At 55.1% G+C, this 21411-nt stretch overlaps 2 protein-coding genes across 2 annotated transcripts; one reads left to right on the top strand and one right to left on the bottom strand.

Moving 5' to 3' along the window:
- The first annotated feature begins 5516 nt into the window (after positions 1-5516).
- Positions 5517-13788, top strand: PMM1 (phosphomannomutase 1). Its single transcript, XM_082850703.1, has 8 exons — positions 5517-5613; positions 7720-7837; positions 9160-9236; positions 9368-9459; positions 9655-9754; positions 11881-11956; positions 12772-12887; positions 13270-13788. The coding sequence occupies exons 1-8, from the start codon at positions 5527-5529 to the stop codon at positions 13390-13392; spliced, it is 789 nt and encodes a 262-aa protein (XP_082706829.1). The 5' UTR covers positions 5517-5526; the 3' UTR covers positions 13393-13788.
- A 1792-nt stretch (positions 13789-15580) lies between these two features.
- Positions 15581-17944, bottom strand: CSDC2 (cold shock domain containing C2; the record flags this gene model as incomplete). The annotated part of the gene is made up of 3 exons (XM_082850371.1): positions 15581-16022; positions 16611-16733; positions 17769-17944. 3 exons carry the CDS (start codon positions 17942-17944, stop codon positions 15860-15862), a joined length of 462 nt encoding a protein of 153 aa, XP_082706497.1. The 3' UTR covers positions 15581-15859.
- Positions 17945-21411: the final 3467 nt, after the last annotated feature.

Genomic DNA, 21411 nt, shown 5'->3' with positions numbered 1-21411 from the left:
TCCCTAACCCAGGGTCGACCTCTCCCCGCCAGTAGGTGCCTCCCAGCACACTCTCCCCAGCTGGGGCTCTCCAAGGGCAGGCCCTGGCTCTGATTACCTGAGTGCCCGGCAAAGAGCAGGCTTCTCTGAGTGAATCAATCCACCAGTTCAGTCCTGATAGGGCTGACATTTCAGGGGAGGGCAGATCATAAAAACTCTGAACTTGGACACAGACAAACCTGGATGGAGCCTCTGCCTCAGAGACCTTGATCAAAGCCATCCCTTCTCTGGGCCTGTTTCTGCATCTGGCAGTTTCTGGATCAGATAGCCTCAAAGCCCCCTTCCAGGGAGACTCCCAGCCACCGCACCCCACCCCACCAGCCTCATCCCTCAAGTGATGTTTGAAAGGTGAGGAGTGACTTGCCCAAGTTCTCACAGTCCTGGGGCTGAGTTCCGATCTGCAGAGGTCACTAACACCAAGTTTGGGGGGGCTACTGCCCCTGCCCCCCAGCCCCAGGTGGGGCAGTGCCATCCCTGTCCCCACTGTCTTTGGCTAAGGGAGCCCCAAGGGGGCCTATGACAACCCAGCAACAGCCTCCACCCCTCCACAAACACCACCTTTGAGCATGCGCCCTTCAGCGTAAGTTCAATGGACTTATTTATTGTGAAAACAATGTAAGCACTGCTGGCATTTTGAAAAATGGAGAAAAAAACCAGCCCACATCCACAGTCTCTCCAACTTCCCACTGCCCCTGAACCGAGATGAAATTAAAACCAGCAACCAGCCCTGACCTGTTCTTTGCAGAGCCTCTTTAAGCACTTCTCCTTCCCTGCACCCCTCATCTTCCTGACAGCTCAGAGAGGCTGGCAGTAGTGGCCCCATTTATTAATGTGAAACAGGCTCAGAGTGGGAGGCATCTGTCCAAGGTCACCTGGCTGTGGAGGGGCAGCCCTAGGAACTGTCGGTCTGACTCTACCCCCACTATACCGAGGCTGCCCCTGGGGCTGGGACTGCCTACCCTCAGAAGGCCACACTCCAGGTAGGGAAAAAGAGGGTCAACACCTCCTATATTCATTCACTCAGCAACATGTGGACACTTGGCCTTCTACCAACAGCCAGGGTCAGGGAAAAGTGTGGGCTTTGGGGGAACAGAACTGAATGAGAATCCTGGCTCTGCTGTGACTCTGAGAGAACCACTTCACATCTCTGGTGTCAGTACCTACCTCTGGAAACTGACTATACAATGCAAGGGTACTCACCTCAGAGGGTTCTTAACAAAAGTAAGTGAAACGCGCCAGGGAAGAGCTACACTGCCCAAAGCAAACACAGAAGTCACTAACCTCCAAACCTCAGCCACTGTCTGGCCCAGAGGAGCCAAGAGTCTTCCTTTCTGATCAGGATTCTGCCAGGCCGGGGTCTCAGGCCCCCTGCTTTCAGGCCTGGCTTCCTTTGGTGCTCCGGAAACATCCTTCTGGCCAGACCTCCCAGTCCCAGTTCCCCAGTCCTGCCCCTACCTCTCCCTGGGGCATCCCTGAGCACCAGCTGCCAGGCATGAGCCTCCCTCTTAAAGGGACATACTGATGGCCATAAGGGCTACCCCACCTGATCTTCCTGAGTCTGTGCCTCAGGGCAGTTCACTCATCCCCCTCTGAGTTTCAGAGACCTCGTCTGTGAAATGGGTTGTGGTGAAAATCCAGGGTGAGACTGTGAAAGGTACTTGTGAGGAAACTAGTTCACTACAGATCTAAGGCACTGGCGTGCTACTGTCAGGGAGCTTATCTTTGTTTGTCTTTGGAAAGGTGGATCGAACCCTAGGAGGAAAAAACCTGCCCTGCCCTGTGGGCCCCACCCTACAGCTTCCAGATCCCAGAACCAGGGGTGGGACCCAGGTACCTGCATTTACCCAGTTCCCTAGGAATTCTTAAGCAAAGGAACAGGTATTGACTGTGACATATCAGAGATTAATCTAGGCAGTTCCAGCACCACCAACAGGCTCTAGATGAGGTGGACCCTGGGAGGGGTCTTGGGCCCTGCCAGCACCCAGAGTCATAGAAACCAGATCTAGATGGAACAGGAGGTGCAGAAAAAAGAGTTCAGTCTTCCCTCCCATGGAGATGGTTCCATTTGCTATCTGCATCCTACAGAAAACAAAAGCTTCTTGAGGGCAGGGTTCTTGTTTTGTTCCCTACAGTGTTCCTGGGACCCAGAACACAGTGTCTGGCACAACAGTCGTTTAACGACTGAACCAAACTCTGTCACAGGGTCTGGAAGGAAAGATAGATTTTTCCTTTTGCCTCTCCAGCATGGCTCCTCAACTGGACACAGTTATTCATCCTGTCCTTAAAATTTTTTCTTGATATTTTGTTCATCATCTAATTTTGATTTTTAAAAAATTACATTAAAATGCTATTTGTTGTAAATCAACTATACTTCAATAAATTTTTTTAAATGCTATTTGTTTTGGTTACTGAGCTTTCTGATTCCCTCTTAAATTTTGTGCCTGCAGAAAGTACCTCACTCAGGTGCTCTGTGCAGTGCATCCCTTTCCATTTTCTGCACCAAGTGGAGACGGTAACATCTCCTAGAGATGCTGTCAGAGTGAATGAAGGTATGTGATCAAGTGTCCAGTATGGGGGCTGGCACATAGTAAGGGATCAATAAATATAAGTTATTACTATGTCAACTAAAGAAAAACACACACACACAACCTAAAAACTGCGAGTTATGTTTTATTTGGGGAACTTACTGAGGCCTATAGATGGGGAGACAGCCTCTCAGACAGCTCTGAGGACCTGCTCCAAAGAGGTAAGGGAGGTGCCAGGATATATAGGAGTTGTTTGTTGGAAAAAACATCAAAAGATTATTGCTAATCACAAAAACAGACATCTCAGTTATTTTAGTGCTTTTCTATATATGGGAAGATGAAAGAGTCTGGGCTCATTGAAATCATTCCCTACATATGCATCTTTATTATCTAGGGCCAGTCTCCAAAGTACATAATGCTTCCTGTTTTCCTCCATCCCTGAATTCCCCTCAGGGCCCACCATGGTGTGAGGCGTGGGGGCATCTGCAGTGGCTGACGGCTTGATCTTTCTAGAACTGAAATGGCAGTCAACACTCTTCGTTTATTGGAATGGCAGGCAACAGTCACTGTCCACAGGTGGAGATTACATCCCCATTTGTATAGATAAAGAAACTGAGGCCCAGCAAAGGAAGGTGACCTGTGCAAGTCCCTTTGGTTATCAGGGACCTCACTGTGGTTCTCCTGACTTGGCCTCCAGTTATCTCCTCAGGGTACAGAAGCTACCGAGACAGAAAAACAAACAGGCCTATCAAAAGTATTGTGCACATCAGTGCAACTCATAGATGTGTGGAGTGTGTGTAGGACCAAAACTGCCAGAGTTGATCCCAGGCATCAGGGCAAAGACGGTGGATGTAGCAAAAACGTCTGCCTACCCAGGCACACTGGCAAGCTGAAGGGCAACCCACACAAATACAGGGGGGAGTGGAGGTGGGCCTTTGCCTCTGGCTTCTGGAGGAAGAAATAGAGAATCTTAGAAAAGACGAAGCTGCGGCTAATGCACTTCCAAGGGGGGAAAGGACTTTGAAATTTGCCATAATACCAGCATCCAGAGACAGTCTGCTACTTTTCCATTAGAAAAATGGGATTATGCTTTTTCCATGTTAAATATTCTACAACACAGATTTTCAAGGCTTCACAGCAATTCATCTTACTGATGGATCGATCATAATTAATTTAACCAATCTCCAATTTTTTTCCTTTTCTTATTTTCTGAAAGTTGAGGACTTCCCTGGTGGCGCAGTGGTTAAGAATCCACCTGCCAATGTAGGGGACACGGGTTCGAGCCCTGGTCCGGGAAGATCCCACATGCCGTGGAGCAACTAAGCCCGTGCACCACGACTACTGAGCCTGCGTTCCAGAGCCCGTGGGGCACAACTACCGAGCCCGTGAGCCACAACTACTGAAGCCTGCGCACCTAGAGCCCATGCTCCACAACAAGAGAAGCCACCACAATGAGAAGCCCGCGCACTGCAATGAAGAGTAGCCCCTGCTTGCCACAACTAGAGAGAGCCCACGCGCAGCAATGAAGACCCAACGCAGACAAATTAATTAATTTTTTTAAAAGTTGAATTGTTGGCTCAAAGGGTCTGCACATTTTTAATGCTGTTGACATGAAATAGCCGTTTAATTAGTAACAGAATCAAGTACATCTATACAAATTCTTCTTTGGAGAGGGCCTGCTATGTGGGCTTTTTTATATTTATTATTTCTTTTCATGCATAAAGCAACCCTACAAAGTAGGTGGTGTTCTTCACATTTTACAGATGGGGACACAAAGCCTCAGAGAGGTGAAGTGACTTGTCCAAAGTCACATAGTTGGTGAAGCTGGGAAGACACCTAGAACTGACTCCAAAGTCAACGTGATGGTTAAATAGTTGTGAATAGAGAGGTGTCCAGGAAGGCGTCTTTTTTTAATGAATTTATTTATTTTTGGCTGCGTTGGGTCTTCCTTGCTGTGTGCGGGCTTTCTCTAGTTGGGGCGAGCGGGGCTACTCTTCCTTGCAGTGCGCGGGCTTCTCATTGCGGTGGCTTCTCTTCTTGCAGAGCACGGGCTCTAGGCGCATGGGCTTCAGTAGTTGTGGCGCAAGGGCTCAGTATTTGTGGTGCACCGGCTTAGTTGCTCCGTGGCTTGTGGGGTCTTCCTGGACTAGGGCTCTAACCCATATCCTCTGCATGGGCAGGTGGATTCTTTTTTTTTTTTTTTTTTTTGGCTAGAGTATTCTTTTTTTTTTTTTTTTAAGAGTATTCTTAATCACTGCACCACCAGGGAAGTCCCAGGAAGGTTTCTTAAAGGAAGTAGACCGTTAGCTGCGCTTTATGTGGTGGACAGAATGACAGCGGGAGGAGTAAGGGTAGGGTCAGGCCATTTGGCAAAGTCCAGAGCCTTGAGAAAAGGCCATCAGGAGATTTCTTAAAGCTCAAGATTTCTAGGTCAAAGGCATTAGCGGGGAGGCGTTGAGTCCTAGAGCGATTGATGGCCGCTGAGACAGCTGTGGACGCTGAGTCCCGCCCTCCCCCCGGGGACTAGGCACTGCGAGCTCGAGACCCCGCCCCAGTCCAACCACTTCTCGGTCAGCAGCAATCGGACTCATCCAGCCAAGGGCCAATTCTGGCCCCGCCCCTCCCTTCCGGGTTCTATCCCTCGCTTCCGGTCCCAGGCCCACGCCCCGCCTCCGTCTAATTTGGAACAATCCGACGGAACCTGCTGGGGTCTGCTCCTCCCTATGCCACGCCCCTTCTCCGTCTGGTGCATTCAGAATTATCCTCCCGAGTCAGCTCAGGCCCCGCCCCTGCCCCGTCCGTGCCACCCCCGCCTCCGAGATCAAGCCCTGACCACGCCCCTTCTTCGTTTGGCGAGGTCAGACTGGCCTGCTGGCCCCGCCCCTCCCAGGCCCCGCCCAGTCTAGACTCTTCCCAAAGCCGCCGCCTCCTTCGACTCAGCTGGGCGTCGGGAGCTGCACCCATGGCGGTCACCGCTGAGGGCGCCCGCAGGAAGGAGCGCGTCCTCTGCCTGTTTGACGTGGACGGCACCCTCACGCCGGCTCGCCAGGTAGGGCCCCGAAGTTCAGAAGCTCCCGTCGGGAGTGTCACGCGCACACCCGGAGGCCGAATGTGTGGCCTGCAGCGGCGTGACCCCAGACCCCCCGGGACCGTGTGTGGGATGCGGCAACACCCGACCCCTGACACCCCCGGGCCTTCTGCTGGGAGTGATGGGAACCCGGTTCCCCACGTCAGAGCCCGCTAGCGTCCGCGCCCACGTTCTGCTCGGGAGCGAGAGGGGTGGGTCGGATTCTGGAGGGAGGAAGCTGCGAGCAGGGGCCTAGTCTCCTCCCCACCCTACCAGGCCTGGCTCCGGGGCGCCCCCGCCTCCCCAGCCGTGGCTCCCACCCCATTTCAGCCCTAGGACGCACCGGTATCGCGAAGCTGGAGTCTGAACCTAGGGTTCCATACAAGGCTCAGCGCACCCAAGCGTTAGGTCCCCATCGGTGGGGGACAAGGGGGTCTCGGAGCCATCCCACCTGACCTTTGCAAGACTGGGCCTGCGTTTAGTTTCTCAAACCCCTCCCCTACTTTCCCTCCCTTCCATCCCCATCCCCCTCCTCGCCGAGGGAAGGATGGCGGGCTTCTGTACCATTTAGGCTGTTTTGGGGCTCCTTCCACCTGGAGATGGGGGCGGTGGCTAGTCTGGTCCCATGGGGATATTGTGGTACAGGGTGAGTGGGAGTGCAGTTTTCCTTCTAAAAACATCTCACTGGGTTGTTGATGCTCCAACCTCTGCTCCACACATTGTTTTTCTCCCTTTGGATCTCAGGATGAACCCCCAGACCCACCCTCACCAGCTGGGTGCATAGATAAGCAGGCCTCTTTCTTGCCCTCCAGTCTGGGTCCACCAGGACCTACCGAGGGATCTCCTAGAGCAGGGAGCCAGCAGGTCTAGGTTGCAGGGCAGGGGCTGATAGGAACCCAGGTCTTGGCCTCCCCTCCCCTATGTGAGGGCCCTGGGGGCACAGGCAGCAGTCAGGCCACCTGGCCTTCCAGCAGCTCCCAGGGTCCTCAGGGCTGGGAGGAAGACGACAGTGGAGGGAGGATAGCAGAGTCTAGGAACAGCCCCTACACCTCCCTCTGACCCTTAGCTCCCCTAACCTAATAGCCTAAACAAGGACAGAGTGTCATTGCTGTTCACCCACCTGGATCTGTCCTTAGCACTTTTTAAAAGTTAATTTTTAATTGTACACGTATTTACGAAGACATTCTCTTGTAAAGAATGGAAACATAACAGAGGAGGGTAAAGTCCCCTCTGACTAGTCAGGATCCCAGGCCCAGCCCCATCCCCAAAGTTCTAAGGTTTTTTGTGTGATTTGTTTTTAGTAAGTGGCATCATACCGTGTGTGCCTTTCTGCAACTTGCTTTTGACAGTTAACAGCATGTCTTGGGGCTCTCTCATGTTGGAAGCACAGCCCTGCTTTATTTTGTGTAGCCACAGTATAGAATTTCAGAGCAGGTGTGTTCCATGCTCCGACTGACTAGCTTATTTGCAGTTTTTCACTGTTATAAACCCTCCCAATGAACATCCATATACACCTGGGCAGTTCTGTGTGACAGGGTATTTGCATTTAAAGTTTTAATAGGTTTTGCTAAATTAACCTCCAAAGTGACTGTTCCAATTTATACTCTCACCAGCAACATATGAGAGTGCCTGTTTCCCCTATGTCCACCCTAGATATTGTCAGCTTTGAATAGCTGAATGTTTGAAAACATGGATTATAACTCATTAGTTTACATTTCCTTGGTGGGGAATCTTTTCAAGTGATTAGTCACTAGTTAATTGTTTATTCATTTCCAAGCACTATCTCATTTAATCCTTAACAGTGACGTGGTTGCTACTCCACATGGTTGTTATTATGATTCCCATTTTATAGATGGGACAACTAAGGCAAAGAAAGGCAAAGCCATTTGCTCAGGTCATCCTGGTATTGAGGGACTTGAGCCAGAGTTTGAACCCAGGTGCATCTAATTTGGAGATGTGGGTTCTAAACCTTGACCTGCCTCAGATCTGGGTGGAACATGGGCTCCCAGGATTCTGAGCACTGAGTAACATCTAAGTGGAGGTCCCAGATGTGCTGACAGAATGCTGTTCTTCCCTGCCCCCCTGCAGAAAATCGACCCTGAGGTGGCTGCCTTCCTAGAGAAGCTGCGAAGAAGGGTGCAGATCGGTGTGGTGGGCGGCTCTGACTACTCTAAGATTGCTGAGCAGCTGGGAGAGGGGGATGAAGGTAAGAGGAGCAACTAGAGCCAGTTCCACATTTGGGGTGGGGGTGGAGGAAGTGGGGAGTTCATGAGATCCCTGGAGGAATGTGCCTTCAAAGACCCAGTCCTGCTTCTGTGGAGCAAAGGAAGCAGAGTGAACAGCCAGGTGTTTCCTTCAGTGATTCAACAAACATTTGGTGAGCACCTACTATGTGCCCGGCACTGTGCTGGGCTTTGGAGAAACAGCAGGGAACAAAGCAGACAGAATCCTGACCTTACATAGTTTACGTTCTCAGTTCTCCCTGCTGAGTCTTGATTTCCTCATCTTTAAAATGGGCCTATGGGGCTTCCCTGGTGGCGCAGTGGTTAAGAATCCGCCTGCCAAAGCAGGGGACACAGGTTCGAGCCCTGGTCCAGGAAGATCCCACATGCCGCGGAGCACCTAAGCCCGTGTGCCACAACTACTGAGCCTGCGCTCTAGAGCCTGCGAGACCCAACGCAGCCAAAAATAAATAAATAAATAAAATGGGCCTAATCAGTAATGGCTACCATTTGTTGAAAATGACCTTGTGTTAACTTCTTTTCATTTAATCCTCACAACCACGCTTTAGAGTGGGTATGAATACCCCATTTAACAGAGGAGGATTCTGAAGTCACCCAGGAAGTTGTGTGGACCCAGAGCCCCTTTTCTCAGCTGGGTTCCCGGTTTCAGCTTAGTTGAGGCAAATGCCTCCAGTTCCTCAAACCAGAGACTTCCTTGACTTTTCCCTTTTCCCCTCCTCCTCGTTTATTCCATCAGCAAGTCCAAAATGTCTCCCTGTGTCCGTGTCTCCATCTCCATCGCCCCACCATAGTCCAGGTGGTCACCTCCCACCTGACCCTGCAGCAGCCTCCTGGCTGTGCTCCAGCCACTTCTTGTGGCAGTCAGAGCCGTAAACTCCCCTTGCAGCCAGGCTTGATAGCACAGTGATGGAAGTTGTAAAATGAAAGGGAAGTCCCCATACAGAGGGGCTGTGAGAGCACAGAGCGGAAACGATGTCCTCTGCCGGGAAGTCCTGGAGGGCTTCCAGAGGAGGGAGCTGGATCTTGGAGAAGAAGTGAAGGGGGAGGGCACCCCAGGCAGAAGGAGCTGCATGAGCCAAGGCCCAGAGCGAAGCTCACTGGCTTGTGTGCTTGTTCGGGAAAAACCAAGCTGCAGGAGGCGAGGAGGCTGGAAAAGCAGCTTCTGGATAGAACAAGTGTGCTTTGGATGCCAGACCAAGCGGTGTGGGTTTCATCTCTCTGCTTGGCTCTGGGTACCCGGTCTCACACTCCTTCTTTCCCCCCTGGCCTCTACATGGCCCTGAAGTCATTGAGAAGTTTGATTATGTGTTTGCTGAGAACGGGACGGTGCAGTATAAGCATGGACGACTGCTCTCCAAGCAGGTCAGTGCCCCCCTTCCCTGGGGCCTTAGGACCCCTTTCCACAGTGGAACATTCCCTTGGTGGCTTCTGTCCTGGGCCGGGGGGAACAGTGCTGTGCCCACCACACTCAGAGCCCTGTGTCCCTTGCCCAGACAATCCAGAACCACCTGGGGGAGGAACTCCTGCAGGACTTGATCAACTTCTGCCTCCGCTACATGGCCCTGCTCAGACTGCCCAAGAAGCGGTGAGGTCCCACCCAGCCTGTGTCCTGCCCCTCCTGGGCCTGAGCGAGGAAAGGGGCAGGTCTCTCAGATGGGCCCTGACTTGCCTGTGGGTGGCTTCTTGTCCCCCCTGATGTCCAGGTGGGGCTGGATTTGAATTCAGGGCCCTTCTCCTTCTCTCTGGCTCTCCGCCCTCCCACCTGCCCCCTCCCCACCAGTGGAACCTTCATCGAGTTCCGGAACGGCATGCTGAACATCTCGCCCATTGGCCGGAGCTGCACCCTGGAGGAGCGAATCGAGTTCTCCGAACTGGACAAGGTGCCACCAACTGTGCAACCTTAGGCTATAGGACCTCAGTCACTCAGCCTCTCTGAGCCTTTATTTTCTCACCATTGAAAAGGATTGGGGGTGGGTGGGTGTTCTGATTCAACCAGTGCCCTTTTGGATACCTACCATGCGCCATGGTTGTAGGCACTTCTGCATCTTTCCAGTACTGCTGGCTTCCCTCCCTTGGTGACCAGCACCACCAGCCACCTACTTACCTGAGCAACACCTAGGGCATCATTTCCACCTGCCCACCCCCATCAAGTCCAGAAGTAATGTCTAGGGTTTCAGCCTCCAGAGTTGGCCTCAGATCCTTTCGCTTCTGTGTGTGCCTCCACCCCCTGCCCTAAAGCCCTGCCAGTCAGTTCTCCAGCAGTGCCATTGAGAAGCTTTTGAAGCACATCTGTCTGCCCCCATCCACTCCCTGCTTACAGTCCTTCCATGGGTCAGCTTTCCAACAGGACCATGTCCCAGCTGCCTCCCGTGGTGTCCTGAGCCCCGAGGGGTCTGCCTGGCTCACGGCTCCCTCTTCAGCCTTCTCCCTGTGCCTCTGTTCTTGGAACACACCAAGGTCCCTGTCGCCTTTGGATGTGCTACCCTCGCTGAAGCTTGACTTGCATTTTGCTCATCATCCCCACCATGTACCCGCTCCCTTTCAGGGATGGAGCCAGTCCACCAAGCCTCTTCACGCCCGCCCGTCTCTGTCCTTCCCGCTGACCTGCGCTTCTGCTCTCCCCTGCTCTCTCTGCTCCGGCCATGTCCTCCTTGCTGATTCTAGAGATAGCAGACAGTTTCCTACTTCAGGGCTGTGCCTTCTCACCTCCTTCACATCCGCTCGAGTGTCACCTTCTCAGTGTCACCTTCCCCGAGCATTACACGAAACATTGCAACCCCTTGTACCTGCTGATCTTCTCCTCTATTTTATTTCTTCCCAAACAGCCATCACCCTCTAATCCACTGTATCACCTATTTTTAAATCTTGGTTATTGTCTGTCTCCCCAGCTGAAGCTGTAAGCTCCTTAAGGGCTGGGGTTTCTGTGGCTGTTCACTGCTGGATCCACCGGGCCCAGCACATGCCTGACAGAAGTGCTTGAGAAATACTTTTTGAATGAATGAAATAGATGATATTATACCCATGTTATGAATGAGGAAACTGAGGCTCAGAGAGAGGAACTGGCTTGCCCAAGGTCACTTAGTTGCAGCCCAAAGATTTGAACTTGGGCCTCCGCCTGCTGCCCTCTGATGTTTCCCTGAGGCTGGGTGGGACTTGCAATGATGTCCTAGCTCATCCCCATTCTCACCCTGTGCCCCAAGGCTTCAGGTAGGCAATGCCCGCAGACGTGGAGACTTTTCTTGTAGAGTGGTTAAGGTTGACCATTGGCCGAGAACCTCCTCCCACGCACATATTGAGAGGTGGCCCTTTCTCAGGCCACCTGGGTTTCTAATCCCAGTTCCACCTCCTACTTGCCCAGTTACCTGGAAAAGTGGCTTCACTACTATGTGCCTCTGTTTTCTCATCCGTAAAGTGGGGATAATCACAGTTCCCATCTCATGAGCTGTAATGAGACAGGACACGCTGACTCTTCCCGCAGCCCCCAGGGTCTTCTCTTGTCTTTTGGGTCTTGTTTTGCCCTCTTCTGATATTGGAGAGGGAGATGAACCTTCTGATCTCCTGTGTACCCTTCACCAGTGCAGATCTAATATAAATGCTTTACTCTCCTTCAGCCCTGCGGACTGGGCAGAGCTGACAGGGCTGAGTTCTGCCCTGAGGTGGACACTGTGACTTGGGACTCAGACTGTCCCATCCCTTCAGGCTTCCTCCTCGAGCCTCTGCTCCAAGGCCTCCTTCAGGATACCCCACCCGTACCCCACTGGCAGGATCTGGCGCTGAGTTCAGTTACAGGCCTTTGGGATTCAGGCCCTGGCTCTGCCACTGAGGCTGGGTGACCTTGAACAAGGCATAGCCCCCTCTGAGCCTCAGTTTCCTCATCTGTAAAGTGGGGGGTGGGGCATGACATCCACCTGGAAGACTCAGTGAGCTCACATGCACTGTGTACCCAGCCCAGGGCCTGGCCCACAGCAGCCCTCTGAACCTCAGTCTGCTCTCTCCCCTTCCGCAGAAGGAGAAGATCCGGGAGAAGTTTGTGGAAGCCCTGAAAACAGAGTTTGCCGGCAAAGGACTGAGGTTCTCCCGAGGTACGTCAACCCCTTGGAGGGCCTGAAAGGTCTGGTACATGAGCCCACCCCGGGGCCTCACTCCCAAGGCCAGGCTGCACCCCCCAGCATCTTTAGAAACCCCTCCCAGCCCTCCGAGCACAGCAAGGGCAAGCTGAGCCAAAACAGGCAGGAACTCCAGCCCCCGAGGCTTCCCCACCTAAACCCAGGCAACCCACACCTCCCACCCAGTTGCTCAGGTCAAAAACCAAAGCGTCTCCCACCACCACCTCCCGCTACAGTCCATCCCCTACAGTGGCCAGAGGGATCCTTACGGAAAAACAGACCCTGTCATACCCCTGCTTAGAGCCCTTCAGAGGCTCCTTCTCACTCCTCATGAAACCCAGGCCCCCTCCCTGCACCCCAGGGCCCGCATGCCTGTGCTGCTGCCCTTTCCCAGCTTTCTGTGTCACTGGGACACTCCACGCTCTTTCCTGCCTTGGGGATTGTATCATTCCCTGGCAACTGCCACTCTGGCTCAGGTCTCAGCTCAATGTCACCTTCTTGGACAGCTCTCCCCTGATCACACCGTCTGGGGAGCTTCCCTCCCCTGCACCCTGCCCCCTTCATTGACTTGCACGATCTGAAAGGTGGTCTGGTCACTTACCACCCGTTTCTCCCAGCTGGATCGTAACTCCTGTGAGGATCCTGAGTCTGTCCATGCCCTGTGCCCGGTGCTCAGTAGGCACTCTAGGGTTGTTGAATGAATGAGTGAATGCACGAAGGGCCTTGCCCGAGGTCCCCGTGAGCCGCCCCTCTGCCAGCCTCATCTGCCACCCTCACTCCCACCCCCACAGGAGGCATGATCAGTTTTGACGTCTTCCCTGAGGGCTGGGACAAGCGCTACTGCCTGGACAGCCTGGACCAGGACTGCTTCGACACCATCCACTTCTTTGGGAATGAGACCAGCCCCGTAAGTGTGGCTCAGGCTCAGCCCAGGTCCCCCCACCCCAAGTCACCTCCAGATCGGGGCCAGGACATGGGGTGACAGAAGAGACCTCCTGGGAAACTCCCAGAGAACAGCCAGTGCTCACCAGCCCCATCACACAGATTGGAAGGCTGGGGCCCAGAGCTGGCTGGACACTTGCCCCATGTCACACAGCAAGTCAGGGCAGATCTGATGAAGGAGGTGGGCCTCCTGGCGGTTCTAAGGCAGCAGGAGGAGGGGCAGCTGTGTAGGAGCCGGTGTGGGGAGGGGATCCCATGGCAGAGTGGGTGTTGGGCTCCAAACCTGGGAACCTCCTCCAGGCACCACATGCGTACATATGCCTTCACTGCCCTTCCTCTGTGTGCAGGGTGGGAACGACTTTGAGATCTACACAGACCCCCGGACTGTTGGCCACAGTGTGGTGTCCCCGCAGGACACGGTGCAGCGATGCCGTGAGATCTTTTTCCCAGAGACAGCCCACGAGGCGTGACCAGGGCCCACACCTGCCCCTTGGGACTTCCAGAAAGCTCTGCCCGGCCCTAAGAGAGCCCCTGGCCCTGGTGTTCGGGGGCGCCAGGGCCCCTCCTCTGGCCCAGGACACCTGCCTCATGTTACCTGCCTAAGTGGGCCCAGGGTCTGTGTGGACAGCCGCCCCCAGCTGGTCAGCTCTTGGTGGGCCTGGCTCCCGTCCTCCAGCCCGAGGGCCCCGGCTGCAGCTGCTGCTCATACTTCTGGACAGAACAGGTTTCTGTCTACGCGGGAAGCGTGTGCGAGTGTCGGTACAAGATAGAGCCCGCACTGCTTCCCTGCCCTAGATGGGGCGCAGAGCAGTGGGGAAGGTGCATACTTGTGAGAACTTGATCTCACAGATACTAAACTTTGTGGAACGCGGTGTGGAGTCTGAATGGCTATTTGGCCCCAGTCACAGAGGCTGTTACAGCCCTGCCTTTGCAGATGCGAAAACAGGCACAGATGGCAGGGACTTGCCCCAGGTCACACAGGGAATCTGATGCAGTCGAGGAGGGTGGGCCATTGAAGCCCCAAACAAGGGCTGTTTGAGGTGTCCTCCCCCAGCCCCTTCCCCTGGGACCCAGACAGAAAGGCAGCTGTGGGTCAGGCTGAGTCACAGTTGAGGGTTTATTGCCAGTGTGAGGAAGGATGGGGGAGTCCAGGTGGCTGGGGGTCTCAGGAGGTCGGACTGGACGCTGTGGGGCGGCCCCAGGGCTGACGTTACCACAGCCTGCTTCCTGGTTGGTGCCTAAAGCGGGGGCCTACTCCTGGTGTGTGTGTGGGGAGGGTGTCTTGGGGGTTCCCAAGAGTTAACCTTCCGCCAAGGAATCCAGGGAGCCTTGTTCCTCAGGGGAAAGGCCTCAGGCCTTGCTAGAGTAGCCCCAGCTCAGCGTCAGGGTCAGGCTGGGCCATTCTGAGTTTTAGGGGGCTGGCCAGTGCACCTTAGCAGCTCTGGTCTTCCAGCCTCTGTGCTGGGGACAGGGGTGAGATACACATACCTCAGCTGGTGTCTCCCCTGGGGCCTTGGGGCGCCTACAGGGCTGGGGATCCTCCTAGACAGTCACTGACCCCCACATCCTTGGCATCTGTTTCACTCAGACTGGGTTTCGTAAGGATCACTCCCTGGCAGGTCCTCCCTTGAACCCCATTTCTTCCCCCATCAGGTGATGTGGTCTCTGGAGGGGAGTGTGGTGGGAAGGTGGGGGGTTGGAGGTAGACCCCCTCCTTCCTGACCTCCCAGGCCAGGCCAACCCCCTGCCCAGGAGTGAATGCACGCAAACACATCCTGGCCCAAAAGGAAGAGGGATACCCCACACCTTAAGGGATGGACAAGACAGGCCACACCTCAGCCACTGGCCTGTTGGTGGCCAGTGGGAGCCACTATCCCATGGCTTTGGGAAGAGGGTCCAGCAAGGGGGGCTGCAGGGCTGGTGGTCTCCCAGGCTGAGAGCTGTCCTTGTGGCTGGCTCGCCTGAGGGCATGTGTGTTCGTCCGTCGCTGGGTCCTCAGTGGCCATGATGGCTGGGCACGGGCAGAGCATCAGTGGGGTTTGTGAGTCAGGGCAAAGGGGATGGCTGCCTCCAAGCGGAGGTAGCTGTGCTCCCACCCCTCTGCAGACCTTTGCCTCCCCGGGGGGGAGTCAAGGCAGCAAGGCTCAGCGAGGCCCAGGGAAGTGGACACAGCCTCAGTTTGGGGTTGCCAAAGCCACTGCCAGGCTGAGGAGGAGGCGCTGGCCAGCAAAACCGGAGCCCCCAGAACCGCCTTCTGCCCCCAGGCCCCTCTTTCCTGCCTCAAGTGTGCTGAGAGCGAGCAGGAAGGAGGGAAGGCTGGGCCTTGGCCATGGGGGGCGCGAGGGGGTGGCCTTTCTGCCCCGGGTTTCACCCTCTTCCCCGGCAAGAGGCCGGGAGGCTCCCCCAAAGCACTCAGTGGCCTGGCTTCTGAGAGGAGGGGTCCAGGTCACAGTGGGAGACCCCAGCCTGGGGGGAGGGGGCTGTGTGTGAGTAGCACAAGCAGAGTCTGGCCCCCGGGGCCAGGCCTGGAGCAGAGGCAAGGGGAGCAAGCTTGTACGGGGCGGGGGGGCAGGGCCCACTGCTGCCCCGACTCCCAGCCCAGGCCTGACGCAGGCCCTCAGAGGCTCAGTGGACACGCACATGGGTGTTAGGAGGGCAAGAGGGTCCTGTGCATGTGTGGCAGGGAGGGGAGGAAGGAGAGAGAGTGGAAAGCAGGGAAGGCAGGTCTGGTGGCCTTGCCCTCGCTCCAGCTCGCACGACAGTCACGGGGTAGGTGGAGGCACACACTCACGCCCACAAGCACAGACAGACACACGTGCACGCCGAGGCCGCCCGGGGGACTGGCTCAGCCAGTGCCGTGGGGCGTGGAGCTGGCTGCTGCCCATCTACCCTGTGTGGCTCCCCCCACGCCTGGCGGCTGGCACAGGGGCCAGCAGCCTAGGAGCCCACGACCTGGCCGGACCACGTCTCGTGCGGAGTGTGTGGAGCCAGCTGGGTGAGCACCACCTCCACGGCTTGGAACTTCTGGTTCTTGGGCGGGATAGGGCACATCTTGTAGGTCACCTCGTCGCCTTCCACTGGCACGTACTCCCCCTCGATGCTGGTGGGGGGGAGGGGGTGTCAGCCCAGGAGCAGGCCCCCTCCCTGGATGCCCCCTGTGGTCTGGCCTGAGGGCAGCCTAGCCCTGGGCCTAGTTAGGCCAGGGAGCCTGAGCCAGCCTCCCTTCTCGGAGCCTCAGTTCTCTAATCTGTAAAATGGGAATCATAAACAGCCCCTCGCTATGCTACAAAGTGAGACGCAAAAGGGCTCAGGGAGGTTCCCAAGGCTTAGGGCTCAGTGACTCCACAGGTCACACCTGGCATTAGGGCTGGGGGCCAGGCCTAGACCACCTCCCACCTCCTAGCTTCCCTCCAGGCTGAAGGACCCAGCCCTCTCCGTCCCCGTGATGCGGGAACAGGATCCCAGGACTCAGGCAGTGGTTCCCAGGGCTTCTGGGGTCTGAGTGCCCCATCTCCATCTGGCCCCAGCCCTCCTCCACCCATGCCCCTGGAGGCCCTATGAGAGGAGAAATGTGCCAGGAACACAGACTTCAGCCAGTGAGGGGAGAGGCCTAGGGAGCATTCTGGAGGCACTGCTAGGATACTGCAGCAGGGGCCCAGCCAACAACGGGGAAGGGGGAGAGACTCACTCAGACACATGCACGAAGATGTCCTCTGACCCGTTCTCCGGGGTGATGAAGCCGTGGCCCTGTGAGCGTGAGAACTGCTTACAGACACCCTTGAACACGGGGCCAGCCGAGGCACGGGCTGTCCTGAAGATAGGGTAGGGGTATTGGAACTGTGGGCTGGGGACCCCCTCCCTGGACCCCCACAGCTCTCCCGGGGCCTGTCTGCAGGGCCTGCCTCAGCGCTAGCGCTGTGGAGAACCCTCCCCAGGGCAGAAACCACCCATAGAGATTAGTTCAGTTCTCTCATCATCCCATTGGACAATAAGGAGACTGAGGCCCAGAGAGGGAAACTGGCTCTCCGAGGGTGCACAGCAAGTGGGTCTCCTGACTCCCAGCCAGTGCCCCTCTCCCTGTACAAGACCCTCCCCTCCTGAGGTTACATGGATTCCTGTTGTAAGATTTCGAAGTGAAGAATGTACAACCTAGGCTTGAATAACTCCCAGAACGAGGAGCTCACTATCTCCTGAAGCAGCAGTATCCATCCTGTTCACTTATTTGTCATTCATCCATTCATTCATCATTTATTAAGCATCTGCTCTGTGCCTGGTCTTGGGTTGGACATGGGACAGTCAGCGCTTGCCATCAAAAACCCCTCCTTTGACCAAACCAAGTCAGCCTCCCTGTGGCTCCCACAAAACCCTTCCCCAATTTGACTCCACCCCGTGACCCACCCCCAAAGACCCAGGGCTGGTCTCTGTCCAGCCTGCCCGCCTCTCTCCAAAGGTCCACCCCATGCCTCTGCATTTGCCCAGGCTGTTTCATCCACCGGGAGCACCCAGCTTCCTTCTTCACCTGATAAATCTTCCAAACCCAGCTAGGACATCTTCCCTGATGCCCAACCCGGCCAGGTGTAGTGAATGGTGGACAAATTCCCTCTGGATTGTAAGCACCTTGCAGGCTGAGACTTTGCCTTATTCATCACCGGATCCCCTGGTCGGGAGCTCAGTACAGCTTTGTGGAATGAATGAATGCTAGCAGTTACTGGAAGGTCCTTACACAGCTCCCCTGTCCTCGGGTGAGGACAACAGGGGATGGAGGAGGCTGGGAGCTGGGCAGCCCCGACCAGAGCCCTGTCCTGGGGAAGGACCACCAGAGCCTGGGTGAGGGGCAGGTACTCACGCTGAATACGTCCTGGTCCGTTTGGTGGGCAGGGGACTGGGCAGGTCCCGAGATGAGACACAGCCTCGCTCCCAGACCCTGCTGCCCTCCCGGTGGAATGGGAAGGTGGGCCAGACAGGGGACTTGGGGGAGTGGAGCGGGGGCACGACCGGGGGTGGCGTGGGCTCCGAAGTCATGGTGGAGCCAGTGGGAGAGCCTGGTGGGCTCCCAGGCGCAGGGGCCGGTGAAGGGCTTGGGCGTCCTTGTGGGCAGGGCCCGGCCTGGCCCTGCTCGGCGGACTCACCAGCCACAGGCTCCGTCTGGAAGGGGGAGAGAGAGGTACAGGTGAGTGTGGTCCAGGGTGGGCAGCTTCTGGACACAAGTCTGGAGGGCTGGGCCTGCCTGCTACTCCTGACAGAGTGAGTTCAGGCCACTCACAACCCCTGCCTGACTCAGTGTCCTCCCCAGAAAGACAAAATGGTCATACAACCTTGCTGTGGGCTGAATTGTGTTCCCCTAAAATTCACATGTTGAAATCCTAACCCCTCCAATGTGATAGTATTTGGAGTTGGGGCATTTGGGAGGTAACTAGGTTTAGATGAGGTCAGGAGGGTGGGGCCCCCATGATGGGATTAGTGTCCTTAGAAGGACAGACACCCCTCCACCCAGAGCTTGCCTCCTTTCTCCCTGCCTTATGAGGACACAGCCAGAAGGGGGTGGTCTACAAGTTAGGACAAGAGCTCTCCCCAGACAGAGCCAGACCATGCTAGCACACTGATCTCGGGCTTCTAGTCTCCAGAGCTGTAAGAAGTAAATGTCTTGTTTAAGCCCCCAGTCAGGGGTGTTTTGTTAATGGTGATCCAAGCTGACTGAGACTAACCAAAAGTCTTGAAGTTCAATTCTTTAACTTGGGGCCCTAAGAGGTGGGATGGGTAAAGTGGCCAATGATCCGGGACACAGTGTGGCACAACTACTAGCAGTTTCAAATCCACAGACCTGGGTCTGAATCTCAGCTTTGTCACCTGTAACTTGGTGACCTCAAGCAAGCCACCCAACAGTTCCAGCATGGCAGGTGGGAATGTGGGTGAATGTGGACCCAAAAGGTCTGGGTTTGAATCCTGGCTCTTCTACCTACCAGCTGTGCAGCCTTGGTCAACACTCATAATCTTTGACTTGGTTTCCTGCTCTGTAAAATGGGGATAATGTTGGTTCTTATTTCACAGAGAGGTTGCTGTGAGGATTAAATGACTTTCTGCATGCTTAGAACAGGGCCGGGGCATGGTGAGCTCTTAGGAATGTTGGAGATTCTTCCTTAGCCCCAGGTTCCCCCTCTCTAAAATGAGGTTGAGAATGCTTACCACGCAAGGCTGCTGAGGTTTTTGGGTTTTGGTCACACCACACAGCTTGTGGGATCTTAGTTCCCGGACCAGGGATTGAACCCAGGTCCACGGCAGTGAAAACCCGTGTCCTAATCACTGGACTACCAGGGAATTCCCCTGGTTGCTGAGGATTCAATGATTTAGTGTGTGTGACGGCATCTGGCATCTTGTAGGTACCCAATAAATTGCTACTATCAGTGCTAATCAATAGAAATTCCCCTGTCAACAGCTCAGTGCCTGGATGACCTTAAAAAAATTCATCCTATATTTTTCTCTGCAGAGGAAGAGAATGTAGTTCCCCCACCCATGCACTCACCCCCCCTCCCCCTCCCCAGGGGCTGGAAAGTCTTGGGCTCAAAGAGACGCTAGCTGTTGACTGAGCCTGGGGCGGGCAGCCTGCCACAGTGGGGCCAGGCAGGACACCTGGACCAGGAGAGCTCCAGCTCCGCTGCGTGTTAGCCGTGGACTTGGGTAACACTTCCACTGGCCTCAGCTTCCTCATCTGTATAATGGAGCTGATAAGCCCCGCCTCACTCCCTCACAGGCTATGGTGAGGCTTGGCTAAGGTGGGGGATACAAAGAAGTGCCCATTGTCCATGGTCATATAAGAGTGAGGGTGACGAGTTCCCCACCTCCTCACCCCCATTCCTTCACTCCCCCCCACTTCACCCAAAGGCCTTGGGGCCAGAGGTGAATCCCTGAACTAATTCTCTTTCTGGCCTCCATCTCCACCCTGCCCTGCCCCCCAGGGAAGAGTTCAGGACTCCTTAGGACTGCAGAGCCCTGCATGGACTAGAAGAGCCAAGGAGTCACCCCATTCAACCCCCGTCATTGGAGCAGGTCTCCTGGCCACTGTTCAAGATCACATAGCAAGTGGGACTTTTCTGGGTCAAGGTGATGAGCTGACTGTGCCATCCCTGGGGGTGGAGATGCAGCCTCCCTCCTCCCCAGCAAGCGCCCAACACATCCCTTCCAGCCAAAAGAACTGCCAGGGGTGGGGTGAGAATTGCCCCTCACAGCCCCTCACGCTGACGTGCAGTTTTTCTCTCTGAGCCCACTTGAGGAGGCAGGGATGGGCCAGGTTTAGCATTTTTATCCCTATTTTATTTAGTTATTTATATATTTATTGGCTGCGCCGCCCCGCGGCTTGTGGGATCTTAGTTCCCCAACCAGGGATCGAACCCGGTCCCTCGGCACTGAAAGCGTGGAGTCCTAACCACTGGACTGCCAGGGAATTCCCATGTCCCCATTTTAGAGAGAAGAAAACTGAAGCAGTCACAGAAAAATTTGCACATGAATGTCCATGGCAGCGTTACTCATAACAGCCCCAAAGTGGAAACCACCCAAGGGTCCAACAACAGATAAATGGATAAACAAGATGTGGTTAACCATAAAGTAGAGTATTATTCAGCCATAAGAAGAAATGAAGTACTGATACATGTTACATTACAGCTGAACCTTGAAACCGTGAACCTTGAAATCATGATGCTATGTGGGAGAAGCCAGTCACAAAAGACCATGGATTACATGATTCCATGCATGTGAAACGTCCAGATTAAGCAGACCCATAGAGACAGGAAGTAGATTAGTGGTTCCAGGCTTTGGGGAGGGGGAAGGAGAACGAGTAGTGACTGCTAATGGGTACAGGGTTTCTTTTGGGGGTGATGAAAATGTCCTAAAATTGACTGCAGTGATGTTGCACAACTCTGTAAATATACTAAAAGCCATTGACTTGTCCGTCTTAAGCGGATGAATTATATGGTGTGGGAATGATATCTAATAAAGCTGTTACGAAAAAGGAAGACAGGCAACAAAGCTACCCAAGATGACACAGCCAGGAAAGCAGGAGATGATGGGCCCTGCATCACAGCCCTGGGTGCCTGCTTCCCTAACTGGGTGAGGGTGGCCGGGGGCAGGGAGAGGAGCTCGGCCTCCCTTTCTGCAGGAAGCAGGGCGGCACAGCCTGCCCACTGCACAGTTTTCCCAGGCCTGGTATTGTGCTTGGCGGTGACAGCCTGTGCTGGGAGGTCATGGCGGGTGGAGGGGAGGGAAGGAGGTGGGGGAGGGGCAGAGGCAGCCCACAGTGGTTACCAGGGAGATGCAGCTGAGCTGGGCCCTGCTCTGGCCAGCCGGGCCTCCAGACCCAAGACTGAGTGAGCGTGGCTCCCAGGTCTCATGCAAAGCGGGCAGTGGGGAAGGGGAAAGAGGCACTGATTTTCCAGGGTTAGGGTTGAGGGCAGCCCCCCTCCTTCCCTTCTCCCAAATGGGCCAGGCAGCAGAGGAGG

This window comes from Leucopleurus acutus (genome assembly GCF_964270905.1).
Source record: "Leucopleurus acutus genome assembly, chromosome: 11".
NCBI classification, from domain to species: Eukaryota; Metazoa; Chordata; class Mammalia; order Artiodactyla; family Delphinidae; genus Leucopleurus; species Leucopleurus acutus.
The sequence above is the reverse complement of the archived record's forward strand: the minus strand, read 5'-3'. Positions and strand labels throughout refer to the sequence as shown.